This window comes from Staurois parvus, unplaced genomic scaffold, assembly GCF_062004578.1.
Source record: "Staurois parvus isolate SC_StPar_1 unplaced genomic scaffold, SC_StPar_1.0 ptg000192l, whole genome shotgun sequence".
NCBI classification, from domain to species: Eukaryota; Metazoa; Chordata; class Amphibia; order Anura; family Ranidae; genus Staurois; species Staurois parvus.
This window is the reverse complement of record NW_028317988.1, coordinates 3,402,501-3,428,302: the sequence shown is the minus strand read 5'-3', so window position 1 is coordinate 3,428,302 and position 25,802 is coordinate 3,402,501. Positions and strand designations below refer to the sequence as shown.

The following is a 25,802-nucleotide window of genomic DNA, read 5'->3' as shown; positions in this document are numbered from 1 at the left end:
CATTATTTTACCAAAACTTTATTACGGGTGAGCGCCTACTATGACAGTGAAGTAATATATTCGTGACTGCACCTACTTTGTCTTCTTGCATCTGGTCGGACCTATCCTCAAACAGCGCGCGAACCAGGAGTAAAGATGGCGGCGTGCTTGTGCCATGTGATGGCGGAAATGATGTAAGGAGAGCGGTGTTATGGCGGCGAAGAGAAGCGGGGCTGAGTGGTGATATTGGGGTACTGCTGGTGTGTTATGGTCTACAGCTGAGAGATCATAGGTCAGTAATGAGAGAGGGCGGAGGGAGGTGCTTTTTATGGGACTACAAGCCCCAGCACGGCCTGGCAGTACTTGTGATCAGTAAAGAGGACCGGTCATGACTTGGCTGGTGTAGGATTGGGATCATTTAGGGTTTAATCCTGATCACTGTGCAGGGGGGCCTATGAAGAGGGGGTCCTGTGTTATTTACATTGACTTTGAAGCTGATACTACAGGTGGGAGGTCAGAGGTCACTGCCTATTCGGGGTCTTGCCTGGATGATTGTTTTGGAATTGTTGTCACTGTTATTAACCCCTTGCCCTCCTGAAGATCCCCCCCCCCCACCTTCCTGACCAGGCCATTTTTTTGTGTTACGCCGCTGTGTTACTTTAACTGATAATTGCACGGTCATGCAATGCTGCACCCAAATGAAATTTTGTCCTTTTTTTTCCCCCCCACAAATTGTGCTGTCTTCCTGTGGTATTTGATCGCCTGTGCGGTTTTTATTTTTTGCTCTAAAAAAAAATATACAATTTTGAGAAAAAAAACAATATTTTTGACTTTTTGCTGTTAAATATGTCTAGTAAAAAAAATTAAAAAATCTAATTTTGTCATAAATTTAGGCCAAAATGTATTCTGCGACATGGCTTTGCTGAAAAAAAAAAATCCTAATCTGTGTAAATGAATTGGTTTATGTGAAAGTTATGGCGTTTACAAATGGCGGTATATATACTGGGATTTTTTTTTTCAGAATATTTACTGGTAATGGCAGCGATCAGCGACTTTTAGCGGGACTTCTGACACTGGGGGGAGCTGACTTGGTGTCACTGACACCCCCAGTCAGTGACACCAATACAGTAATCAGTGCTAATAAAAAGCATAGACACTGTACTAATGACACTGGGCAGGAAGGAGTTAACATCTGGGGTGATCAAAGGGTTAACTGTGTGCAGTTTGTTCTGTGTTTGTGATTCACTGTAAGGACACTGCTTTGTATGGCTGTGCTACAGATGCAAAGCAGTGTGCAGGAGCTGCACCCCCCCCCCCTTCCAAGCTAGTAGGGAGGAGTAGTAGCTGTCACAATAGGGAGTGGGGAGTATCAGGGGCAGGTCCATTACTAAATGTCCACACTCCCTTCACACTCAACACCCCCCCCCATTCTGCTGATTTCAGGTGCAATGCCTAAAGCCTGATTCACACCAATGCGTTTTTTTTGTGCTTTTTGCAGAAGCGCACTACAGTCCATTTAACATGGGACATGTTCACATCTATGCTTTTTTGAGTTGCTGCATTTTTGGAAAGGGTCGGGAATTTTTTTTAAACACAAAAAGCAGCATTTTTGCTACAATGGAGTTCAATGGAGATGCTGCTGAAACTCATGTAATGTGTTTTTCATTTTTATTCTGCCCAGCAACAACAACATTTTCCCTTTTTTTAAAAAAAATGCTGGGAAAAACGCAAAATGTGGCAAAAGCACAAAATGCACTTCAAACAGCACTGCAAAATGGACAAAACTTGCACTGCATTGGTGTGATCCAGGCCTCACAGGCTGCAATGTAATAAAATAATAAATGTACTTTTTTTACCTGCAAAAAGTTGTGCATTTTTTTTTCTTTCTATAAAAGGTGAACTTATCCTTTAACAGAATGGAACCAGAATGAGCTTTTAGCGCATGTACAAAGCTGATGTTTCACAGTTAACTGTGAAGTAAATGTAACAAATTTCAAATTTTAAAAACGGAAGAATTGTATTAAAATGCATTAAAGATGCTTCTTTTACATGCTTTCTACATAGTCTTTGTATTGTATTTTTGTAGGCATGACAGACAGCCGAGAGGATAAATCCAGGATGAGGTCCTCGTCCTCTTGTGAAGACAGAGGTAATTACGTCTTCTTTAGGTGTTCGAATTACAGATGTCTATGCACACAGACACCAGTAGGACACAAAAAGACATCTCAACAGATTTTGATTTGGCTGCTAAGGAGTCACAGTGGCTAAATGGTTAGCACTTCCGCCTGGCAGTACTAGGGTCGTCGATTCGAATGCCAGCCACGGCACCACCTGCCTGGAGTTTGCATGTTCTCCCTGTGCCTGTGTGGGTTTCCTCCGGGTACTCTGGTTTCCTCCCACACTCCAAAGACATGGTGGTAGGTTATTTGGCTTCTGTCTAAATTGTCCATAGTATGTGTATGTGTGAATGTAAGTTAGGGACCTTAGATTAAACGCCCCTTGAGGGTTAGGGACTGCTGTGATTGTACAATATATATGTAAAGTGCTGCGTAAATTGGTGGTGCTATATAAGTACCTGAAATAAATATGGAGTCTACTATCTGTATTGTCACTGAGGTTACATATTGTGAAGGGCTCTTAATGACGTTATTTTTTTAGCTTTTTTATTTTGTGAGATGCGGGAGAGGAGACAGAAGGCCAAATTGCCAACCTCCTACCTAAAGTCTAATGTGGGTTTCAGTGCCTGAGGTGCTCTAGATAAACCGCTAACACACGTGCCGATACTGAAAAGTGCTTGTTGTGCATTTTACATTGCAATTCCCTGTTGTACATTAAGCCTGCAATTTCCCCTATGGCATTGTGGTTTGATTTTGCAACGTGCAGCTGTTTGCATTCATATTATAGATGTGTTTAAAGTATAATAAAATACACATATACATTAGAAAATATGCAGAGGGAAAAGGCTGCAATTTTTTTGGTATGTATATTAACCACTTGCCAGCCATGCTATAGCCGAATGATGGCTACAGCGTGGTTGTCCAGTTCTGGGAGGGCGCCATATGACGTTTTCCCAGACCGCGCCCTCCCGTGTGCCCCCAGTGGCGCGCACCCGGCAATCTCTGTGATCACTGTGTCCTACTGACAGCTGATCTTGTGATGAGGTAAAAGACCAATCACAGCGGCCTTTTACTATGTGAATAGCTGTGTCCAATGACACAGCAGATCACAGAGTAAATACAGTTTCCGGTTAGCAGCAGCACTTTCCTCATGCTTTCACAGCGTGAGGAAAGTACTGCTGATAATTGGCAACTGACACTGAGCAGGTGGACACTGATCATCAGTGCCACCTATCATTGCTGCATATCAGTGCAGCATCATCAGTGCCTCCTCAATGCCCACCAGTGCTGCCTATCAGTGTCCATCAGTACTGCATATCAGTACAGGCACATCAGTGAAGGAGAAAAATTACCTGTTTGCAAAATTTTATAATAGAAACACAGAAAATCTTTTTTGCTTTTTTTTTTTTTTTTTGTAGTGCAAAAAATAAAACACCCAGTAGCAATTAAATACCACCATAAGAAAGCTCTATTTGTGTGAAAAAAATACAAAAAAATTCACATGGGTACAATGTTGCATGACCGCGCAATTGTCATTCAAAGTGTGAGAGCGCTGAAAGCTGAAAATTGGCCTGGACAGGAAGGGGGTATAAGTGTCCAGTAGGCAAGGGGTTAAAAGGGATGCCTTTCTTCGTATTACATTATATGGAGAGAGCTTTGTGTCTTTTTTGTGTTTTTTGTTTTTTTTTCAGAGCAGAACTGTTTTTAAAATTGAAATTTAGCAAAAAAAAAAATCCTAATAGCTTTAGTCACATCTGACCTGTAATGAAGTATGTCACGCATTCTGCAGGCAGCCAGATCCTGGAGGAATCATCACTGCAGGGATACCTGTCCTCTTCCTGGCTGTGAACGTCTGGCACTGCAGTGGTTAACAGCTTCTGGTCTTTACTAGACTCTTGTTCGGACAGATTTCAGTGAATTATTCTTAAAAATTACAGGCCTACAATATAAAACACCAAATTTCCATGCAAAATAATGGTACCGCTTTCAGCACCAAAATCTGAAATAATCATACCGCCAGGGAGGTTAAATCAGAATTCTGTGTCGCCTTCTTAAATCAGAGTTCTCTGTGTTACCCCTTACAGTTTAAAGGAACTATGTGAGTTCAGATTTAAAGGAGATCACTGCAGATTCAGATTTAAAGGGGAGATCTGTGGATTCAGATGCAAGGGACACTCTGTGTATTTAAATGTAAAGGGGGGGAACTCTGTGGATGTAAGGGTAGAGTCTTGTGATTCAATTTATATGATTAGAAGTGTTATTTAATCACAAAATATTTGTATTGTGTATACTATGAAAAAAATTTGCTAAAATGTTTGGGTTTGGCTTGAAGAAAAGGTGGCAACCCTACCTAAGACAGCAGGAAGGAGGCCTGCTGCAGAGCATGTGAAATGGTCCTACTGCGGGACCCTAATAAAGAGCCCCGCAATGGTAGTAAAGGAACCTGTGATCAGTGGGAAGGTACCTGGGATCAGAGGTCAGGGGGGGCCCTTCATGGTTTCTTGCACTGGGGCCCTGAAGATTCTAGTTACATCTCTGATGCAAGCCCAGGTATTAGTTGGAAAGTTTTTGGAAGCTTGCGTCTTTTATAAAGGGTCAATCCACCTGAAACTGATTCTTTTAGTTTTGGGTAGTTCCTGTTGGATGGGCAGAATCAACCACTGGATTTCCAGTAAAGAGATCATAGCACCTGAGTTCCTGGATTCTTTCTTGAATTGTTCTTGTCCTTCACATTTATGGGGACCAAAGCACACAGAAGAGACAGCCATGTGGAGGCAAAGCTTGGGAAATCAAGTAGGATTATATAATAACTTGGAGGATGATAATGGCATCTAATGTTTATTGTAGTTGTAAAAAAAAAATAACATATCCCTCTTTTTCTTCAAGGAAGGGAAAAGAAGAAAAGAAAACGCAGTCGGAGCAGATCATCCTCTGTGTCTTCCTCCTCCTCCTCATCGTCATCATCACGTTCGTCGTCATCATCATCGTCCTCTTCATGTTCTTCTTCATCTTCCAGCAGCAGAAGCAGCTCCAGAAGTAGAGGTATCAGCAGGGGCAAATTCTGAACTCTTATTCTGGTGTATTATAGAACTGAGGGGAACTAAATGTTCATTGGCATTCCTACTTTGTAGCTTGTCTATGTGAGTCTGATGTACATTACATTAAGCTGTGGTTTTCAAAGCAGATAAAATGTTGTTTCCTGATGCCTTTGAATGCAATTCAGCTTACATTTTGCCTTTCTTGAATACAGGTCTGGAGGTGTGACCTCTGCATATACTACAGCCTTTGCAATTGATATAGTTGATCTTAAAGTAGTATTCTGAGATATATCTAATCCTAAAACTGCTCCCTCCCCCTATCCTCACACCTATACAAAACTTACCTGTGAAAGAAAGATCTGTAGACTTACCTGTTTTCAATCCACTCCAGTCCGGTCATATGGTTTGGCTGCCCTGTGTTAGCTATTGGCAGATTCAGGGGAAAGGAGGGAGCGCTGACAATGGAAGGGCAATAGTAAGCCTAAAAGTGACATCACTGTTTCCAGATATTCCGGCCAATGTCAAGCAGTATCTCCTTTCTGCTGTAGCTGGTGCTAGCTAACACAAGAGATCACATGACCGAACCCGAGAGGCCTGAAAATAGGTAAGTATACGGATCTTTCTTACAAAGGTTAGTTAATATAGGTATTAAGGAAGGGGGGGGGGTAGGTAGGGAGCAGTTTTAAAGTTATTCTAAAGGGAAGTTTTTTTTTTTTGTTTTTTTTTTTAATGTTATAAATATGTTATACCTTCCTGCTCTGTGCAGTGGTTTTGCTCAGAGCAGTCCCGATCTTATTCTTTTTGGGTCCCCCTCTAACACCCCCAACCCGGTGTGGTCATGGCTTCTCCTCCTGCCGAATGCCTCCAGTGGCAAGCCTCTTGTCATGAGGGCGCTCATGCAGGCTTGCTCCTGGATCTAGCTCAGTATGTCCATTCAGGCATGGAGCACGACTGGGCCCCACCCTCTGCTCTTTCCTTATTGGCTGTGATTGACAGCAGCAGGAGCCAATGGTTCCCTCTGGCTGCGTGAGCCAGTGAGGACAGAGAGCCACTGTTCTCATGCACATCGCTGGCTTGAGATCGGGCTCAGGTAAGTATAGGGGAGGATAGGGAGGAGAGATGCTCCCAGAAGGTTTTTTAACTTGATGCATAAACCTTGAGTCTTTAGAACAGCGGTTCTCAACCTGTGGGTCGCGACCCCTTTGGGGGTCGGATGACCTTTTCACAGGGGTTGCCTAAGACCATTGGAAAACACATACAGTATTTCCGATGGTCTTAGGAACCGAGACACCGGTCCTCTATACGTACATACATACGAGTACCTGGCTTGATGACATCATCGCGCCAACCCCATGACATACACCCTGTACAAATACAGGTGTATGTGACAGGGTTGGCGCCATAATGTATTTATGTGGACCAGTCACACGTGTAAAGAGCAGCTACTGTGTAGAAAGCAGCAGTATTGGAGTTAAAAAAAAATAAATAAATATCTGTACCATGGGAACTTAATCTGGATGCTGATCGGTCTTTTTATATTCAGCTGTGGTTGATGTGAATACTGTCCCCTTGTGATAGTAACAGGTATGTAAAAAAAAAAAAAAAAAAACACAGAGAATGGTAAATCATAGGAAAATTTAATGAGCTGTATTGACTGAACTATGCCATGTATCATCTTTTGTATTATTAAAGCTATTGTTATATATTATTTTCATTAGCAAACCATCCCATGACAATGGATCCTGTAGAGAAGAACTTTAAGAAAAGAAAATATAGTGAGGATGTTTTACAGTATGGTTTTACCTCAATAATTACAGCAGGAATTGAGAAACCGCAGTGTGTTATTTGTTGTGAAGTTCTATCAGCCGAATCTATGAAGCCAAACAAACTAAAAGCCATTTTGATAGCAAGCATCCGAGCTTTGCCAGCCAGGATACCAAATATTTTAGAAGCAAAGCTGATGGACTCAAGAAAGCCAGATTTGACACTGGTGGCAAGTACCACAAACAAAACGTAGCAGCCTTTGAAGCTTCATATTTGGTGGCACTCAGAATCGCCAGAGCTATGAAACCTCACACCATTGCTGAGGATTTACTGTTGCCAGTGGCCAGAGACATTGTTCGAGTTATGATCGGAGACGAATTTGTTACGAAATTGAATGCAATTTCCTTATCTAATGACACTGTCTGCAGAAGACTAGATGACATGTCTGCTGATATTCTTGGTCAGGTAAATTAAATCTGCTCCACTTCCAATATTTAGTATTCAGCTTGATGAATCTACAGACATTGCAAACTGTTCACAGGTATTATTATTATTATACAGGATTTATATAGCGCCAACAGTTTGCTCAGCACTTTACAATATAACAGGAGACAATACAGCAACAATACAGTTCAATACAAGAGGGTTAGGAGGACCCTGATCCTTGGAGCTTACAATCTAGGAGATACTGGTTTACGTGAAGTATATTAATGATGGTGACTTTAAAGATGAGTTTCATTTTCGCAAACCTCTTGAAATGACAACTACTGCATGTGATGTATTTGACACAGTTGGTTCATTTCTGAAAGAGCATAAGAGCTCTTGAGAAAAGGTTTGTGGCGTTTGCACAGATGGTGCTCCAGCTATGCTAGGATGTCATGTTGGATGTAGGATGTCGATCTGGATTTCAACGTTTGGTACTGAATGAGTCACCAAAAGTCATCGGAACTCACTGTATGATTCACCGGCAAATATTAGCAACGAAGACGCTACCACAAGAGTTACACGAAGTAACGAAAAGCGTCATAAAGTTCTGTCAATTTTGTAAAGGCGAGCACTTTAAACGGTCGACTGTTTTCGCAACTGTGCAATGAGTTGGATGCGCCGAACAATGCTCTGCTATTTCACATTGAAGTGGGATGGTTGTCGAGAGGAAAAGTTTTAAAATGTGTTTTTGAGCTTCGTGATGAACTCAAAACGTTTTTTAATCAGAAAGCAAGACCGCAGTTCAAAGCACTTTTCAGTGATAAAAGTGAACTGCAGAAAATAGCTTACTTGGTTGACATCTTTGCCATCTTGAATGAGTTAAATTTATCACTGCAAAGACCAAATGCAACATGCCTCGATTTGTCTGAAAAGAGCCGATCATTCCAAATGAAACTTCAGCTTTGGCAAAAAAAATTGGATGAAAATAAAATTTACATGTTGCCTACCTTATCTGCTTTCTTTGAAGAACGTGACATTGAACCAGACAAAAGGATTACGATGATAATTTCTGTGAAAGAAAACTTGCACATGCTTGCAGACGAAATGTCATCGTACTTTCCAAATCTACCTGACACCCAATTTGCACTTGCCAGAAGCCAATTCACAGTCAAAGTTGAAGATGTTCCTGAGACAGCACAAGAGGAGTTCATTGAACTTATTAACAGCGATGCAGCGAGAACTGATTTCTCTACAATGCCAGTTACAAAATTCTGGATCAAGTGTTTGCAGTCATATCCTGTTCTGTCTGAGACTGTGTTTCCAAGAACATATCTTTGTGAAACAGGGTTTTCCAGCTTGTTGGTTATCAAGTCCAAATACAGAAGTAGACTTGTTGTGGAAGATGATCTCCGTTATGCTGTTGCAAAGACTGCCCCGAGAATTTTTCTGATCTGGTGAGAGAGAAGCAATTTCACCCTTCGCACTGACGTTGGCTTTTTACGCATACTGTCGCAAAATGTAGCAATGTAGTTTACTGTTGTTATATTAAGACTGTTACCCATGCTACACCGTGCTTCAAGACAAAATTTCATGTATTTGTAATTAGAAATAAATATTTCACAATATATAATTACATATTGTTTTGTGATTAATCACTATGCTTTAATTATGTTCAATTTGTAACAATCAAAATACATCCTGCATATCACATATTTACATTCCGATTCATAATAGTTGCAAAATTACAGTTATGAAGTAACAATGAAAATAATTTTATGGTTGGGGGTCACCACAACATGAGGAACTGTATTAAAGGGTCGCGGCATTAGGAAGGTTGAGAACCACTGCTCTAAAGGGATGTGTGTGTGTTTTTTTGTTTTTTTTTCTCTAATGTAACAAATATGTTATGTGGACTGCGCATAAATTAAGTGCATTAAATTTGACAATACATAAGTAATAATGCTTCACATATACAAAGTGAATAATTGTAACATTCAGTCCAAATTCGGAAAAATAAAGTGCCCAGGTGTTGATTACTAATTGGTGAACAAAAAATGGCAGGTGATCCTCTGTGCACTCACCGTTAGCCATGGACCACCTATCTCTAGGTTAGTCTTGAGCGCCTGGTTTGGGACTAGCCCAATACGTGATGGCAAGAATGGCACCAATATTCATTCCTGGGAATCATGCCATCTGTCTGATAGTAACCAAGAGGATGATGACCAGCGTGGATATAAATGACAGTGTAGTTTCAAAAGAGCCTTTTTAAACTTTCTCCTCTCCTCCCAGGCAGTAAACCAAGTTTCAGCATGTGAACAGAAACAAAAGCAAACTTCCCATAGTGTAAAACCATAAAAAACTTTAATGATGGGGAGAAGTTTTAAGAATAAACTCACAAGCAAAGTGCCTATAACCTGGCACTCGGTGTATTCAGCCTTGCTGCCTGTGAATAGGAACCAAGGGGGGGGGGGTATTTTTTAAATGAAAGATGAACCCTTAATGTAATTTTAAAAGTAATTTTCAATTCTTAAACAGGTTAAAGGTTCTGGAATTTTAGTACTTGTTTTGTTTTCCGAACAGCCTGGAGTTTCACCTCATGTATAGTGGGGTTTATGCTTTCATCACAAGAGGGCCCGCTATCTCTTGCTGTTTACCTTGCAAGTCGGACCATACACCTTGTGACATCTCTGCCCATGTTATATTCAGAACTAAATGTAGAGCTATATGTAGGATTTTATCACTTAAAGGATAAGTTCACCTTTTGTAACATATTACACTCATATTCAGGGTGTAACATGTTACGAAAGGACTGGCCCCCGCTCCCCCATGGTGACAGCTAGCGGGGGATCTTCTCCTCCTGCCAGCTGTCACAATTTTAAAACAAAGTGGCCATACAGTTCTCTACCCGCCCAGCCATGTCACTTGTTCACAGTATTCTGTGAATGGAAAACTACAAGCCTTTGCAGCTGTAGGCTTGTACTTCTCAATAAACTACCACGGCTCTGTAAGTACTTTGGTAGTTCATTGATTCTTCCTATCGGAGTGCATCTGCCTGCCAGTATGAGGTACGAGCAGACATGATGATTATAATTTTATCTTTCACTAAAGGACACAGGATTAGTATTAAAGATGTGCGGGTTATATACAGCCACCTACAGGAGGTGGACACTGGCAAACAGGAAAAAAACCCATTGGCCAGCCTGGTATACTTCCTCCCCCTTCCAGCCTTCTTTAGTTTTTTGCTAGTGTCCCTAGGAGAATGGACATTCTTTATCTCCAGAAGAAAGTCCATGTTTTCCTAGCAAGGCACACCTTACTTGGTCTGTGAGTAATGAAGGGGATGTTTTAGCATTAAGATTTTGTCTCCCAAATTTGTAGAGCTGCCACTTTGTCATCTGTTCTCAGAGATTTACCAGGTAAAGATTAAGGCCTCATCTGATGCCAGATAGCTCTAGGTGTAGGATCCTTTATGATGCTCTTTGAGCTGCAGGCTGCCCCTTTTCTAGAGTCTTTTTTTGTGTTATGGGGGCCTGTTGTTTATTTCCTATTGCTTGCCCATCAGATTGTTTTTGGACACCCCATGTGTCTATGAATACCATTTCCATGTCCCTTTAATGAAGTCCAAGAAACAGATTTTACTGTAAGTACAAAAATTCTGTATATTTAAAGTAGAATTATGGGATAAACCTAACTAATATTGAAAATGCTTCCTTCCTTGTCCTAACACCTAACCTAACACTTATGCTGCCTAACCTGTGTAAGAGAGATATATTTACTTACCTATTTTCAGCCCACTCTGGTTCAGTCACATGATCAACCAGCGCCATCTGAAGGGGTGAGGAGACCATGGCTTGACAATGGCTGAATGCCTGGTAGCAGTGATATCACCCATAGGCTTTCTATGGCCCATCCATTGTCGGAGCCTCCTCCTCTCCCCTGCAACTGATGCTGGCTGACGCAGGGGAGCCAGATCACCAGAACGGAGCAGTCTGAAAATAGAGAAGTATATCTATCTGTCCTACACAGGTTAGCCAGCATATGTGTTAGGAGAGGGAAGGGAGAAGTTTTAATTTTTTTTTTTTTTTTTTTTTTAGTTAGGTTTATCCTGGAATTCTTCTTCAATCCTTTTACTGTCTTGGGGGATTTTACACACACTGCTGATGGCTGCAGCCGCTAGGAGTGTGTGTATATCTGACAAGCTGGCTGTCAGATGGAAACGATCCCCCGTTAGCTCTTGGTATACACTCCCACACCCAGTGTACATGCTGCTGTGTATGGGATGAAAGGGGGGTGCTGTTAAAACTAATTTAGATACTTGTTAGTTTTAAAAAATGCCTTTTTGTTTTTAAAAGAATGTAACACTCAATATAATAGCATTTCCTTCTACCTTATGTCTAGTTACCTTTATGTACCAGTAGGATATCATACAGGTTGTTCACTAATATATTTGATTTTCTTTTCTTTTAATCTTTTAGATGTGAAAAAACACAAGTCTAAGAATGCCATTAAAGAAAAACACAACAAAAAGGTAAGATCAGTCTGCCTTTTACCGCGAATGTGCAGTTTGTGTTTTATCTTTTGGTTTGTTCTGATAGGTTTCCTCTCCGGTGAATTTGAACAAGCCTTTATTGGAAAGAATAGCAGCTCTTTTGTAAGAAAAAAAAACAAAAAAAACAAAAAAATATATATATATATATATATATATATATATATATATATATATATATATATATATATATATATATATATATATATATATGCATTAGGGAAAAAATTGTCCCATTATTTGTCTCTCCCTCATCTCCACAAATAGGCCTTTCTCAATCCAGCGATGTGCCCGAGTGCTGCTCTCTCTTCCTCTCCTCACAGGACTCATTGAGAGTAGCGGGAGCTATTGGCTCCTGCTGTGTCAATAAAATACTCTGCGGGGGGCAGGTCTGAAGTATGCTGTGCTTGTCTATAGATGCACACAGCCCAGCTCGGCAGCAAGCCTACAGGTGTGCCCCCATAGGAAGCCGCTTTCTATGGTGATTCACTGAGAACAGGAGGAGCCTAGAACGCCAGTTGGGGACCCCAGAAGAGAAGATTCAGGACTGCCCTGAGCAGGTAAGTATAATCTGTTTGTTATGTTAGAAAAAAAAACATTTAAAGTGTTCACCTTTTAAAAAAAAAAAAAGTATAACCAGGTAAGAGGTGTGTTTGTACATAAAAGCAAACTGCCACTCTGACTAAAGTTGAATAAGGTCCTTGCTAATAGGTGAAGGCCATTTACATACCTTTTTGGAGCCTGACTGGAAAACTCCTGGGATGTTGCTAAGTGAGCCCTCGTCATTTTTGCTCATCTCCTCTATCACAGGATTGAACTTTTTCTGTGATTGAACCCCTCCACGTGCTCTTTCTCTTCCCTGATGCAGTAGCTCTGATCTCTGTGTTTGACAGCTCACACCTCGAGGTGAGCAGCAACAACTAAGTCTCACTTATCAACGTCCTAGCAATGCCCTGGGAGTACTCCAGTCAGGCATCATGAGGTATGTAAATGGACTATACCTATAGCAAGGGCATTATTCAACTTTAGCCAGAGCTGCACAGTTTGTTTTTTAGCTACAGACATCCCTTACTTGCATAGGCAGTTTTTTGGTAAAGGTGAGCTACCCTTTCTAAGCTTTGCAACCACTTTAAATCTTTGTTTAGTGTAACCTGTACAATGATGAATCCAAATCCTCATAAATATATATGTTTGGGCTCATTACACTTGCGCTTGGGCAAGTAATGTGTAAAAAAAAAAAAAAAAACAGGCTGTTTAGCTGCCTTTTTACTGCCCCCCCCCCCTTTTCCCCTTAAGCTGCAAAGTCCACATGCTGTGGCCAAGGCAGAAATTATGCCCTCTGTCACATCTTAATGTGTTTTTTTTTTTTCTGCAGAAAATAAAAAAAGACGACAAAGTAAAGAAGAAAAAGAAGAAGAAGAAACAAGAGGATTCCAGACCTGTGCAGATTTCTAAGGTGCAGCCTCCATCCATGCACTCTGTGGAGGCGTCCGTTTAGGCCAGTGTCTGGGAATGGGATTACATTTTATAAAGTGTCTCTCTAACACATTAGATTTTCATCAAAAACAGTAATGGCAAATTGTTGGATGTGTTATGTACTTAAACATTTTCATTGGTAGGATCAGAATGATGATGCACTAAGAAGATAACAGGATGCTGAGAAATGTAAAGTGATCAGTTGGGGAGAGAAGTGCCAGGGGGTTTTGAGAGGAGTCAGAAGACTCTTTATACTGCAGGAAACCTCAAACAAATTCTCCTTTCTCCCGTTTGGTGGTTTGCATAGTTAATCGGTTAATTCACATATATAAAGCAGACCATTGGTGCTCCAATAGTGCATTCTAGCATGCAGTTTAACCACTTGCCCTCCAGAGGATTTCCTCCCCTTCCTGACCAGGCCATTTTTTTTTTCCCCGATACAGCGCTGCTTTATTTTAACTGACAATTGTGCGGTCATGCAGCGCTGTCTATAAATGAAATTTATGTTTTTTTTGTTTTTTTTTCCCCCCCCCCAAAAATAGAGCTTTCTTTTGATGGTATTTGATCGCTTGTGCGTTTTTTTTGCACTACAAAGACTGAAAGTTTTGAAGAAAAAAAAATTTTTGACTTTTTGCTATAAAACATATCAAGTAAAAAAAAATTTTAAAAATCAAACTTCGTCCTAAATTTAGGCCAAAATGTATTCTGCTCCATGTCTTTGCTAAAAAAAAAATAATACCAATACGTGTAAATTAATTGGTTTACATGAAAGTTATAATGCCTACAAATGGCAGTATATATACTGGATTTTTAATTTCATTTTTTTTATAGTAGTAATCAGCGGCAGATCAGCGACTTATAGTGGGACTGCGGCGGGCATTCTGACACTGGGGGGGAACTGACTAACTGCCACTGACAGCCCAATGACACTAATACAATGATCAGTGCTAATAAACAGCACTGACACTGTACTAATGACACTGGGAAGGAAGTGGTTAACAGCTGGGGTGATCAAAGGGTTAACTGTGTGCTGTGTTGTGGTTTACATAATGTGCTCTGTGTGTTTTACTAGGAAAACGTGCTGCTGTGTATTTCTCTGCTGTGTAGAGAAATACACAGCAGCATGTTCTTGCTGGCAGGAGAGAGACCTGTGTTGTATACACACAGGTCTCTCCCCTGTCCATGTTACCCAGCATCCGTAGCTGCCAATGGCAATGCAATACCCGGAAATGCAAAACACGTGTATATATACATGTGATTTTGTGCAACCCTGCCACTTTGTAGCAAGGCGGCAGGCAAATGGTTAATAAAGTATGTACAGAGGGGGCAGAATTTTATACAACTATTTTTTATTTTGTACATGTCTTCAATCGGATGTGCTGTGGGTACTATGATGTCTAAATACGGCCCTGCTGACAACTCTTAGTAAAAAAAAAAAAAAGAAAAACCACTTTATTGACAAAAAGAATTAGACTATAGTACACAGCAAATGATCCACATATAGAATCCAAAATATACTAGTTGATCACCAGTAGGTCAGACATTTGACAGTAGATACATTACACTGGAGATACACATGTACCAGCTTCCACAGACAAGGAGACATATAATTGTTGGGGTGGAGGTGAGGGGCAGTACACTCCTCTACATAGAAGCAACGCTGGTAAGGTGGGGTGACATGAAAATTAATATGAGATGAATATATGCGGATAAAGGGGAGGTCCTGGGCCTAATTGCAAATCCCCTGACTCAGTTTAGGTCACACGTCCCAAGTGTCTGGCAGTTCGAGTCACATGTCCCATATTTTATTATATTTCATAGGGAAGCTAAATATATCTTTACCTGTGTAGGTAAACCATATTTTTTTTTTTTTTTTTTTATATGGAAGTGTCGAGTTGATTTCCATCAACCAAGCTTGAAGCGTAGGGGGTGCAGCCTGCACCCAGCAAAACACAACAAGCTTCCGCGCACTAAATGGGGTTTCATGCAAGAAAGTGGTGAGAAACTTGTCTGCTTTCAAGTCTGGTAGGAGGCCCAGGAAGCATAGTTTTGGGGTCTAACTGAAGGGGGAGAGCCCATACAATCATGCAAAATGGAATAACTTGTTCCCAGTAGGCCCGTATGCCAGGGCAAGTCCATAATAAATGGGGAAAAAAGTACCTGTAGCTTCTGAGCATTGAGGACACAGTGAGCTCTGCTCTGGGCGGTATCTTGAAACTCAGAGCGGGGTAAGATAGGCTTGGTGCATTATATAAAGCTGGGTGAGTCTATCAGGTGAAACTAGCTTAGTGCCTTCCAGTATCTCATCCCATTCTTATGCCTCTATAGACCCAACATCTGGCTCCATACGAGTCTAAGCTCTATCTACTATACGGGCCACTGTGGGGGTGAGCAATGCATTCTATAGTGATGATATCAACTTAGTGTGTTCTGTGCCTGTGATGATATCAATCAGGGACAAAGACTGAAGAGGAGATTGATCAGAAAATGGAACCCGTAGCAGGGGTGTCAAACTGGCGGCCCTTCAGCTGTTAGGAAACTACAAGTCCCATCATGCCTAGGGCTTCGGGACTCATGGTTGTAACTGTCAGTCTTGCAATGCCCCAAGGGACTTGTAGTTTGGCAACAGCTGGAGGACCGCCAGTTTGACACCCCTGCTGTAGGGCATGCCGGAGCTGCAGACATCTAAATAACATGGTTTGAGAGATCAAAGTCATCCTTTTAGAGTTTGAGGTTTTGGGACCTGAGGTTGTAAGTACCTGAGAGAGGTATAGCTGTAGATTGGCTGCTAGGAAGATAATGGTCTTTTTGCATAGAATAATCAGGTAACTGCCAGTTGCAGTTGCTAGCAGTACGTCAGGATTTCCATTGATACGATATGAAATATGATCTGCTTCTGCAACTCTTATTAAATTGGTCACAATGGGTTAGAGGTCACGTTACCGGGACAATTCCATGTAGGCTAATATAGACTCAGGGCAATTCCATTGTGAGCAGCTTAACATTAAAGCACCTCATCATGTTTTACTTTTACTTCCGATGCCGCAGTCCTATGTCCTGGAAAACCAGAAACTTTGCTGTTCTTTTTGCTGATATGTGTGATATTGGTGTGTCTTATAGTTTCTTAAAGAGAAAAAGAAGAATGAGAACTACAGTATGATAACGGGGAAGAAAATCAAAATGAAAGTGAAGAAAAGCAGAAAGGACAAAGAGGTAAATGGCTTGTAGTTTATTGGAGGACACAGGACAGAATTCTTCAGTGTGTAGATATATTGCCACCTACAGGAAGTATAGACACTATGGGGGAGATTTACTAAAACTGGTGCACACAGCATAGTACCCAATCCACTTTCACATGTTATTGTAAATGTTTAATAGAACAAGCTGAAGTAAGAAGATGATTGGTTACCATGCATAGCTGCGCCAGGTTTTTTTGTGGACCAGTTTAGTAAATCTCCCCCATGTGAATAAAAAAGGAAACACTTTCTAGTGGCTCTATCATGCCGCTGCACCTTATCAGAAGCTCAGTTCAGCTTGGTGTCCCGAGGAGGCAGGACATCTCTCTGCTAGATCTAGAGTAGAGGTTGAAAGGGATATCGTATGTACTCTCCAGCGCCTCAGGATATGCACAGCCAAAAGGGAAGCCAAGGGTACCAGGACAGCGACAACCAAAGGAAATGCTTCAGGGGTGCAGCCCTCCTCAGACGGGGAAATCAGCCACTGGATAGAGAGAAAACAAGTGGCGCACACACCTAGTGCATTATCCAAGGTTTATTGTAGGAGTGAAAGAATAATAAAAACATACTCACAGACGAAGCATGTATCTGAAAAGCATAGAAAAATGACAATGGCCACAACGGCGTGCAAGGTGTTCTCACTGTCAGTGCGGTCAAATTGCTGATGCGTTTCGGGGACGGATCCCTTTCCTCAGAGCTGATGACCAACCTCTGATGCTGATGTATGATGAATGGAAAGTAAGAGCCTTGCTGTTGATGCCTCTTTGGCCTTTTTTTACTTGTTGCTTGCCCTTGCCTGCCCCTCATCTTGAGACTGCTTTTTGACTTCCTTCATGTTTAAGAATACAGTCCTTTTAATAAATGTTGAAAGAAACTGGTATTTTTTTCTTTCACTAGCAATACCACAACAGTGGGTTTTTTGTTTTTGTTTTTTTTTGTTTTGGAGTCTCCTTGTAACGTATCTTTATTACCCGTTATTTTTGCTAGTAAAGTCATCATTTTCCATTCCCTTTAACAGGCCACGCTGTCCAGAAAATGTGGCAGTTACATGGATTGGAACAAACCCATATAACTGTGACAAGTGTGCTTACAATGTTCTGCTTTCCTTCATAAGGCTTAGGGCCAATTCACATTATGTGCGGTGACCTATGTTTTACTGCATGGTAAAATGTCTGTCACTGTAGGGACATAGAAGAAACTATTCTTTCCTAATGTGTCCCATTCACACTGTAACACAGCCTAGCACTGGCAGTGTGCTGCTGGACATTGCCGTGAGTGACGCGTACATTTGTACACTTCAAATTTAGCTCATACAAAACAAAAAAGGGAACAGCGTGATGAATTGCGCATCACACTGCCCCCTAGCACAGTCAGCAATGCAGAGCGGCTGGAGTGGTGAATCGCTCCTGCTGATCTGCTTGCATTGTGAATTGGCCCTTAAATCTTTTTCCTAAAGAAAAAAACTGTTGCTGTAACTGCTTAAAAAATCTTATCTGGAGGTCGCCTTTAATTTATTTGTCTTTTACGTAATTGATGGTGAAGTGGGTATTTTACCCCAGAGCCTTCAATGGAAATGTAAATTGTAAAATCCAGCAGATTTAGAAAAAAAAACAAAAAAAAAAATCCTCGAATCCTTCCTTAAAGGAGGAATAAAAAGAAAAGGATCTGCTGGTAGGCCCAACAGGTAGTAAAACTTAAAGAAAACGTGGGCTTAACCACTTGTCTACCAGCGTTGATTGTAAACCGCTTATTAGCCTATTATTAAGCATCTTTGCAGATAAATGCGCCCACTTCTGCATTCCCTTTTCTCGTGTTTTCAAAGCTGTTCAGAGGCCCAGGACATTTTAAACATTGCTTTGTCTAAACTCTGGCTTCTTGCACCGCTAGTGTTTCAAGACATATAGTTTAAAAAACTTTGCAGTCTTTTAATGTATTGCAATTTTTTTACTGCAAATACACAAATTTCTAATTAAGTGTCTGTGGAATGTTCATAGTTCAGACTAAAAAAAAAACATTACAGTATCTTACCACGCTTTGCTCTCTTGGCCAGTGTGGTCAGTTTTTTGAATAGGAAAGCAGGGGGACTGGCAGGAAACACCAGGGATTTCACACAAGGGAAGCAATACAAAGAGAACAGGATACTTTTTCATACAAGTACATGGTACAGCAGGCACATATCAGGGATATGAAATGTTGCGTTTACAAATTCTTTAAGGCTGCTGCCACTAGTCATTAAATCAAGGCAGAATGTGAAGAAACGGCTTCCCTTATTCTTTTCAACTCTGATCTGCAAATGTGTTGTACATTGCAGACTGTTGGCAGGTTCAGTGTTAACAAAGCAAAGTTTGGCTCACTGATCAGGGTCTGTGTTGACAGGTATCAATGCACAGGGAAAGAAAAAGCAAGGTAAGTGAGTATATTTGCAACATTGGTGTCTCAGGCTCCCCACAGTCTTCTGGGACTTGTGATAGGTCCCAGAAGACTGGGACCATTCACAATGTGCAGTGGTCACCCTGCTGTGAAGCTGCAAGCTGTCATTGCGGGTTGCCCACAGTTAAGATGCCGGCGCCAAGGACCGAACACAGTTCCCTGGCTCCCCCTTGGATGAGCACATCGCTGGATCCTGGTACAGGTAAGTGTTTGATCAGTAAAAGTCAGCAGGTACAGTTTTTGTAGCTGCTGACTTTTAATTTTTGGAAAACTGACTGGAACTCTGCTTTATAGTCTAAATGTTTGGATGTAAAATACAGTTTTTTTCTGTCTACAGTTAAGAAACCAGCACCTTCAGATGGAAGCCAGAAACAGCAGTCCACATGCAGATATTAGCTTCCAGCTAAGTCAGTATTTGCATAGCAGTTGTGAATTGGGGCGCTGTGCTGGTACTGTTTGCTACCATTGGGTGGGTGGGTGGCTTCCTGTGACCTCCAAGGCAAATTTACTTTAGAACAGATAGTTTGCTGTGTAATGGGACATGTCCTCATAAATTTGTACTACGCTAGAAGAAAAATAGCTTTTGGCATGTGTTTGACATCTGGAAGAACTAGGGTAACTCCGGCCCGTTTTTTCTCTTTCCTCAGAGAGACAGAAATCGAGCAGAACTGTTGGAATTCCTCAATTCTTCCATGTGACCTGGGACGGTAGACTTCATGGTGCAATCTTCTAACAACCTGCAGACTCTTATATTGCCTTTTATTTCACAGAGAATACAATGCTAAAAACACTTGGCGCTGGAATTGATGGTCTCTGCACCTTCGAGCCTCTGACAGTGCGCCCATCAGTAGACCGCCATGTTCAGTGCTCCTGGCTGCAGCCAGCAAGGCGGGGGGGTTTTCTAAAGAAGCCTGCCTAACACTAGAAGAAGCTTCCATTCTGCAAGCTGTATATCTGGTGTGCCCAATTCTAACCGAGCTGGAAGAACTGTAGGATTGGACTTGTACAACAAGGGAAAACTGGAAATTGAACAACCCCAGTAGTATATGTAACATTTTATAAGAACCCAGCCGTTCTGTTTCCAGTTGTTATGGGACCTTGAAAAAAGTTCTAATTAGACCCCTTGGGAACTAGAGACCCCATGAAAAATTCTAAGGCTAACCATTAGGGCATCCAAGGACTGAAATAAAAGTTGAAATTGTACTGAAAGTCAGTACAGAGCAAACTTCAATTTCCACGTAGCATTTCTACAGCATACGTAGGCTCTGGGGAGAGCGGATAAGTGCAGGGGTTAGCTGGATGCAGCCACTGCTTGGCTGGGAGTTTTCCGTCCGGCTCTGTTGGGCAGCAGGATGCTGACAGGGCCACCCACTGCTCAGAATTAGCCCGGTTCAACAGGAACTGTCTTAAACTTCTTCTTTGTATTGCAATGCCCATGTATGTTTCCCCTAAAGGCGAAAATGGTTGTGGTCAGTTGCTTTAGGCATTCCGCTACACATCTCTTGTGGTTTTCACATCTTGGTTCCAGGAGGTAGACTTTAAGGCTCTTTTTTTTTTTTTTTGGGTGGGGGGGGGCACAGTGGGGAACAGTAAAGTGAATGAAGAGAGGGATGCATTCATCAAAGTGACCAATCACACCCAGCTGTTTGTTTTGAGGGCTGGATGTAATGTGAATGATTACTGTATGCAAATACAGACAGTTCCAATGGAAGCCTGTTGTGTTCTTTTTATTTTAAAGTGCATCTCTAGGCAAAACTTTTTTTTTTTTCTTTTTTTTTTTTTTTCCCCCAGTAAGGAACTATTAGAGTCTCTGTCAATTTTTTTTATTGTTGTTTGTATCCCTGGGGGAGGGGGGATTTACCCTTCTATTTGTACTGGTGACCGCTGTCACTGAGAGGGAATGTAAGGGGAAATCCAGAATGTTAGTTGTCCCCAGAACAAAATAATGGGGATAATTCAAGGGGGGGGGGGGGTTCCGCACTTTGGGAGATTTCCTTTTAACATCTTGTTGCGTCTCTGGAACAGAAAGCGAAAAGAAATTTTCCCAATGGTATGCAGATGGCAAAAAAAAAATTATATGGCCCTGCCATGGTTTTAACACTACTCTACTCTATCAAAAACTACAAAAATATTCTGGATACATATACACTTTTAGCTGCTTCTTTTTTTGACTTCTGGTCTAAATACCTTTTTTTTTTTTTTATTTTTTTTTTTTTTTATACACATTGATATTTTAAAGCAACATGTTTGAAGAAACCCTGATCTAGTGTGTTCATTATATTGCAGCTTGCCAGTTCTTAGATGTGATGGCTGCATTTGTTTTTTCTTTTTTAGTATTTCTTTTTATTTTCATCTGGTGATGCAGCCAGCAAGTTTTTTTTTTTTTTTTTTTTTTTTTTTTGTCTTTTCAAAAGAACACGCTGTCCTGCAAATGTACCAGTTAGCATGTTGAGACAAACTATTTTCCACTGACAGGGGTGCTTACAATGATCAGCTTTCTATTCATGTAAAACCTTTATCTCAAAAGAAAAAAAACTGTTACTGTAACTACTTGTGTAACTTCAGTGTGAGTTGGAGTTTGGCTTCGGTTAGTGTATCTAAATCTGCTAGGGCATCTAAAACTTCCTTTTCCCCCAGATTTGCAATGCTGCTGTCCACAGGTGCCCCTGTGCTTCTTTATCCAGAGTGGGGGCACTAATACAAGAGGTATGTTACTGGCCATATCACCAATTGAAAACCGAGTGAAAAAAGCCTAAAAAAAAAGAAAGTGAATGCAGCTATCACATCGATGGATTGGTAAGCTGCAATATAGTGCATTTTTAGTTATGGGTTTAATACCGCTTTAAACATGGAGGAGAAAAAGTGACCAAACGGGTCCTTTTTTAATTAATCAACATAAGGCTGACCGTTGGAGCCAAGGGGACAAAAGAAAACATAGTTTTGGTTTTTTTTTTCTTTCTGATATATTATTTGGTGTATGTGGTCAGTTTTCCTCAGTTAGCAGAGCTCTTTCAGTTTAGGAAATTGTACTGAAATAAAATAAGTGTTGGATTACAGATACATTTCTATTTGACAGTCTTTAAATATCAGTCCCGGTGTCCTCACAACTGGTTTGTAAATGCTCAGTCAGTGGATTTAACCATTTGTATAAACGTCTGCGTGTCTTTAGTGGTACTCCACTCAGAACTAATATTCCAGTTTGGGAATCGGCCATCAGCAAATCCTCTGCCTTCTTGTGTTCTTTGGAAACCTTGGTGGGGAGATCTTCCTCCAAGGGTTTTCCGATCCGTCCATGTTATGGCCATAGTGATCTGCCTTCAGCTTTTGGCACTAAATGTCAGTTGCCACGCTGCAACTTAGAGCTGGGCTTCTACTCTCCAATTCCTGAGAAAAGGTAAGACGAGTATTTGCAGCTCGGGAGAGAGTATTGGCAAAGTATAGGCTCACTTAAAAGTGACTCTAAGCTTTGTTTTTTTTTTTTTGTTTTTTTTCAAATTAAATAATAAACTTGTCATACTTACCAGCTCTGTGCAGTGGTTTTGTATAGAGCATCCATCATCTCGGGTCCCCTGCTTTCGCTCCTGGCTCCTCCTCTTCATCCAGTGCCCCCATAAGAAGCTGCTTCCTATCGGGGCACTGGTGGGCTTGCTCCTGAGCCACGCTGCCAGTGTCCATCTACACAGACAGTGGGGCATGCCCCTCCCCCCATTCTCTTGTAACAGAGTTTGATTGACAGCAGCGGGTGCTGCTATCGATGTGCCCAGTGAGAAGGGACAGAGCCTGGAGAATCGCTGCTCTCATGCACAGTGCTGAATTGCGATGGGCCTCAGCTAACTGTAAGGGGAGGTCTGGGAGGAAAACCCACACACAGAAGTTTTTTTACCTTTTAATGCATAAAATACATTAAGTTAAACATGAAGGTGGTTGTAAAATAAAATTAAAAAAAAAAGAAAAGAAAAACATGCCTATACTTACCTGCTCTGTGCAATAGAATTGCGCAGAGCAGCCTCGATTCTCCTCTACTCCGGTCCCCTGCCAGCGGTCCTGGCTCCTCCTCTCTTGCTGGTGCCCTCAGTAGGAAGCCGATTCCCAGGGGGACACTCATGTAGGCTCGCTCCCAAGTCCCGCTGCTGCATCCATTGACACAGACAGTGAGACTCAGCCCTGTCCCCTGCAACCTCGCCAATGGCTCTCACTGCTATCTATCTGTCCAGTTAGGAGGGACAAAGCCAGGAGAGCCGCAGCTCTCATACACAGTACTGGATCATGATGGGGCTCAGGTAAGTATGGGGGGTGAGGGGGCGAGTCTGTGACACAGAAGGTTTTTTACCTTAATGCATAGAATGAACCAATTTAAGGGATGACACCAATGGTTATTTTAGTGCTTGCCAAACTCACCCTCTCATCCTATCAACCGTTTTATTTTTTGGATAAACACAGGCCTAAATTGTGATTCTAAGGCTCCTTTCAGATGGGGCGTACCTGTCAGTGGATCCACTTGCTCAGCAGGAGATCTTTCTGCTGATCCCCACTGAGCAAGCGAATGACAGGTCTGTATCCGCTCTACTACTTCAGACACAGATACAGCCCACTGTTTTCTATGGGGTGGTCAGATGGAAGCAGACTGTCTGTTTCCACCCGACACACATCCGATCCACCGGATAGATGGGAAACAGATCCCCATTCGTCTGTTTCTAGCATACACGATCGGATGCTGGCAGGTGTCAGTGGACACCTGCTGGTCCATAGTGGGCTATGGATGGTCCGATCGGGTCCGCCTGAAAAACTGACAGGTGGACCTGATCGGACCGTCATTGTGAAAGGGGCCTAAGGCACTAATTACTCCATCTGTTCATACATTGTGTGGGTGGCTCTGTAAATATTGAGTTCAGGTACAAAGCAAGCTTCATAAAGATGTGTCTTGGCAAGGTTGGTGTGGAGGAAACTGTACGACCTGCACAGAGCCCTGACCTCCACTGAACACCTTTGGGATGAGTTCTGAGAGCAGGTCATCTCCGCCAACAACAATACCTAATCTGCCAAATGTTTCTTTTTTCCTTAACTTTGGAACCCACTCGCTTTTAGGTTGGAGCATGTAACGTGGCTCCTGTGCCTTCTCCAAAACACTCCAATTCCCCCCGTTCAAGACAGCAGGCAGGGAATCGTCTCCACACACCCACTGTCACAATTTAAAAACAGTGTGGTTGTGCAGGGTTCTGCTCACACAGCTGTGTCATTCAATCACAGAGTTCTGTCAATTAATGAACTACAAGTACTGTGGGCTGCAGCGACTCACGGCTTTTAGTTCTCAGTAAACTGTGAGGGCGCTGGTGAGCGTTCTCGTGGTTCATTGATCTTCCTGTCATACTGTAACTTCCTGCCTGTATGGGAGGTATTTACAGTCAGCTGACTGAGAGTCTGCAGGAGCCTGGCATTGCACCTGCAATCTGCTAAGCGCAGGTCCAATGCTTTACAGGCTGAAGAATAAAAAGATAATAAATGCACATTTTTTTATCTGCAAAAAGATGTGCATTTATTATTCTTATAATCTATATATCATTTTTTAATTTTTTTTTTTTTATTATTATGAAAGGTCAGCGTAGCCTTTATTTGGCACACATTTCACAGACACACTCCAATATTTTGTAAGAGTAGAGGATATTATAGTGAAAATAGGGGACGGGCCACTCCATGTGTTTAGGAATCGCACATCCAACAGACTTGTATACAAGTAGGAGTGATGGTTTGATGTCCACAGACTTTTGACCATGTCATGTATATGAGATTACCACCAAAAACCTGCACTGCTTGTGGGACTTGAAGACAGTTTTGCAAAACGCTTAGAAAACTGAGCCAAAATAATTGGGGATAATTCACAAAGCTATATTAGTTATTTTCATTTATTTTATCTTGCAATTTCCTCATTAAAATATTTTGTACACAAACAAGTGCTGTAGGGTAGGATATGCCTTGACTGCCATTAACTGAGAATTTTATGTTAAATGCACATTGTTTTCTGATTACTTTGTCATATTACGTGGTGCTAGTGAGTCCCATTTGACCAGCCAAACTTTACATTTTAAGTATACAGTAGGTCTGATTTAAAGCCTAGCTGTAGTCCGAGAAATAGATATGCAATCAGACCTGCAATTTCCTGTTGCGGTGCTTATGTAGAGTGTCTGAAGTTGACTGTACAGTCCACGAGGACTTAGACCCAGTGCACTCACTCAGACCTGGTCAGACACGCCCCCTCTCTTCCTTTGTCATGAGGGTGTGTGGCTGCTACTCAGCTCCACCCCCTCTCATCCTATTTGTCATGAGGGGGTGTGGCTGTTACTCAGCTCCGCCAGCACCAAGCACTGGAGTGGAAGAAGCCGTTTTACTGAGAAAAAGATTATTTTAAGACATTTCCTAGCAGAAATCAGTCACAACGTCCATGTGGGGTATGGGAATGTACAGAGGTATAAAAAGGTGTGAGGGTTTAGTTTGGCTTTAATTATTGCAAGTTTATATTTGCCATCATTCATTATATTTGAGATCCTATTTTATATTCCCTGCTCCATTTGTTTTTTTCTTCTGCTGTTCTTGATAGACAACTCATAGAACCGCCCAATTATTGCAATCAGAAACTGGCTAGATTTAAAGGAGCGAAACATGCAATAATTTTCTGAAAACTTGTATTTTAAGTACAACGGATACAAAATAGTGAAAAGTTAACGCATGGCATAAATTTACCAGATCAATGTGATCAAATTGTCCAGTAAAATTTAAAACATTCTGATTTGTAAAA

At 41.5% G+C, this 25,802-nt stretch overlaps 1 protein-coding gene across 1 annotated transcript; it reads left to right on the top strand.

Annotated features, from left to right (window-relative positions):
• The first annotated feature begins 122 nt into the window (after positions 1-122).
• LOC149461765 (uncharacterized) lies at positions 123-20,723 on the top strand. The gene is made up of 7 exons (XM_089677804.1): positions 123-271; positions 2,066-2,128; positions 4,983-5,138; positions 11,800-11,852; positions 13,246-13,326; positions 16,467-16,559; positions 19,660-20,723. The coding sequence occupies exons 2-7, from the start codon at positions 2,068-2,070 to the stop codon at positions 19,708-19,710; spliced, it is 495 nt and encodes a 164-aa protein (XP_089533930.1). The 5' UTR covers positions 123-271; positions 2,066-2,067; the 3' UTR covers positions 19,711-20,723.
• Positions 20,724-25,802: the final 5,079 nt, after the last annotated feature.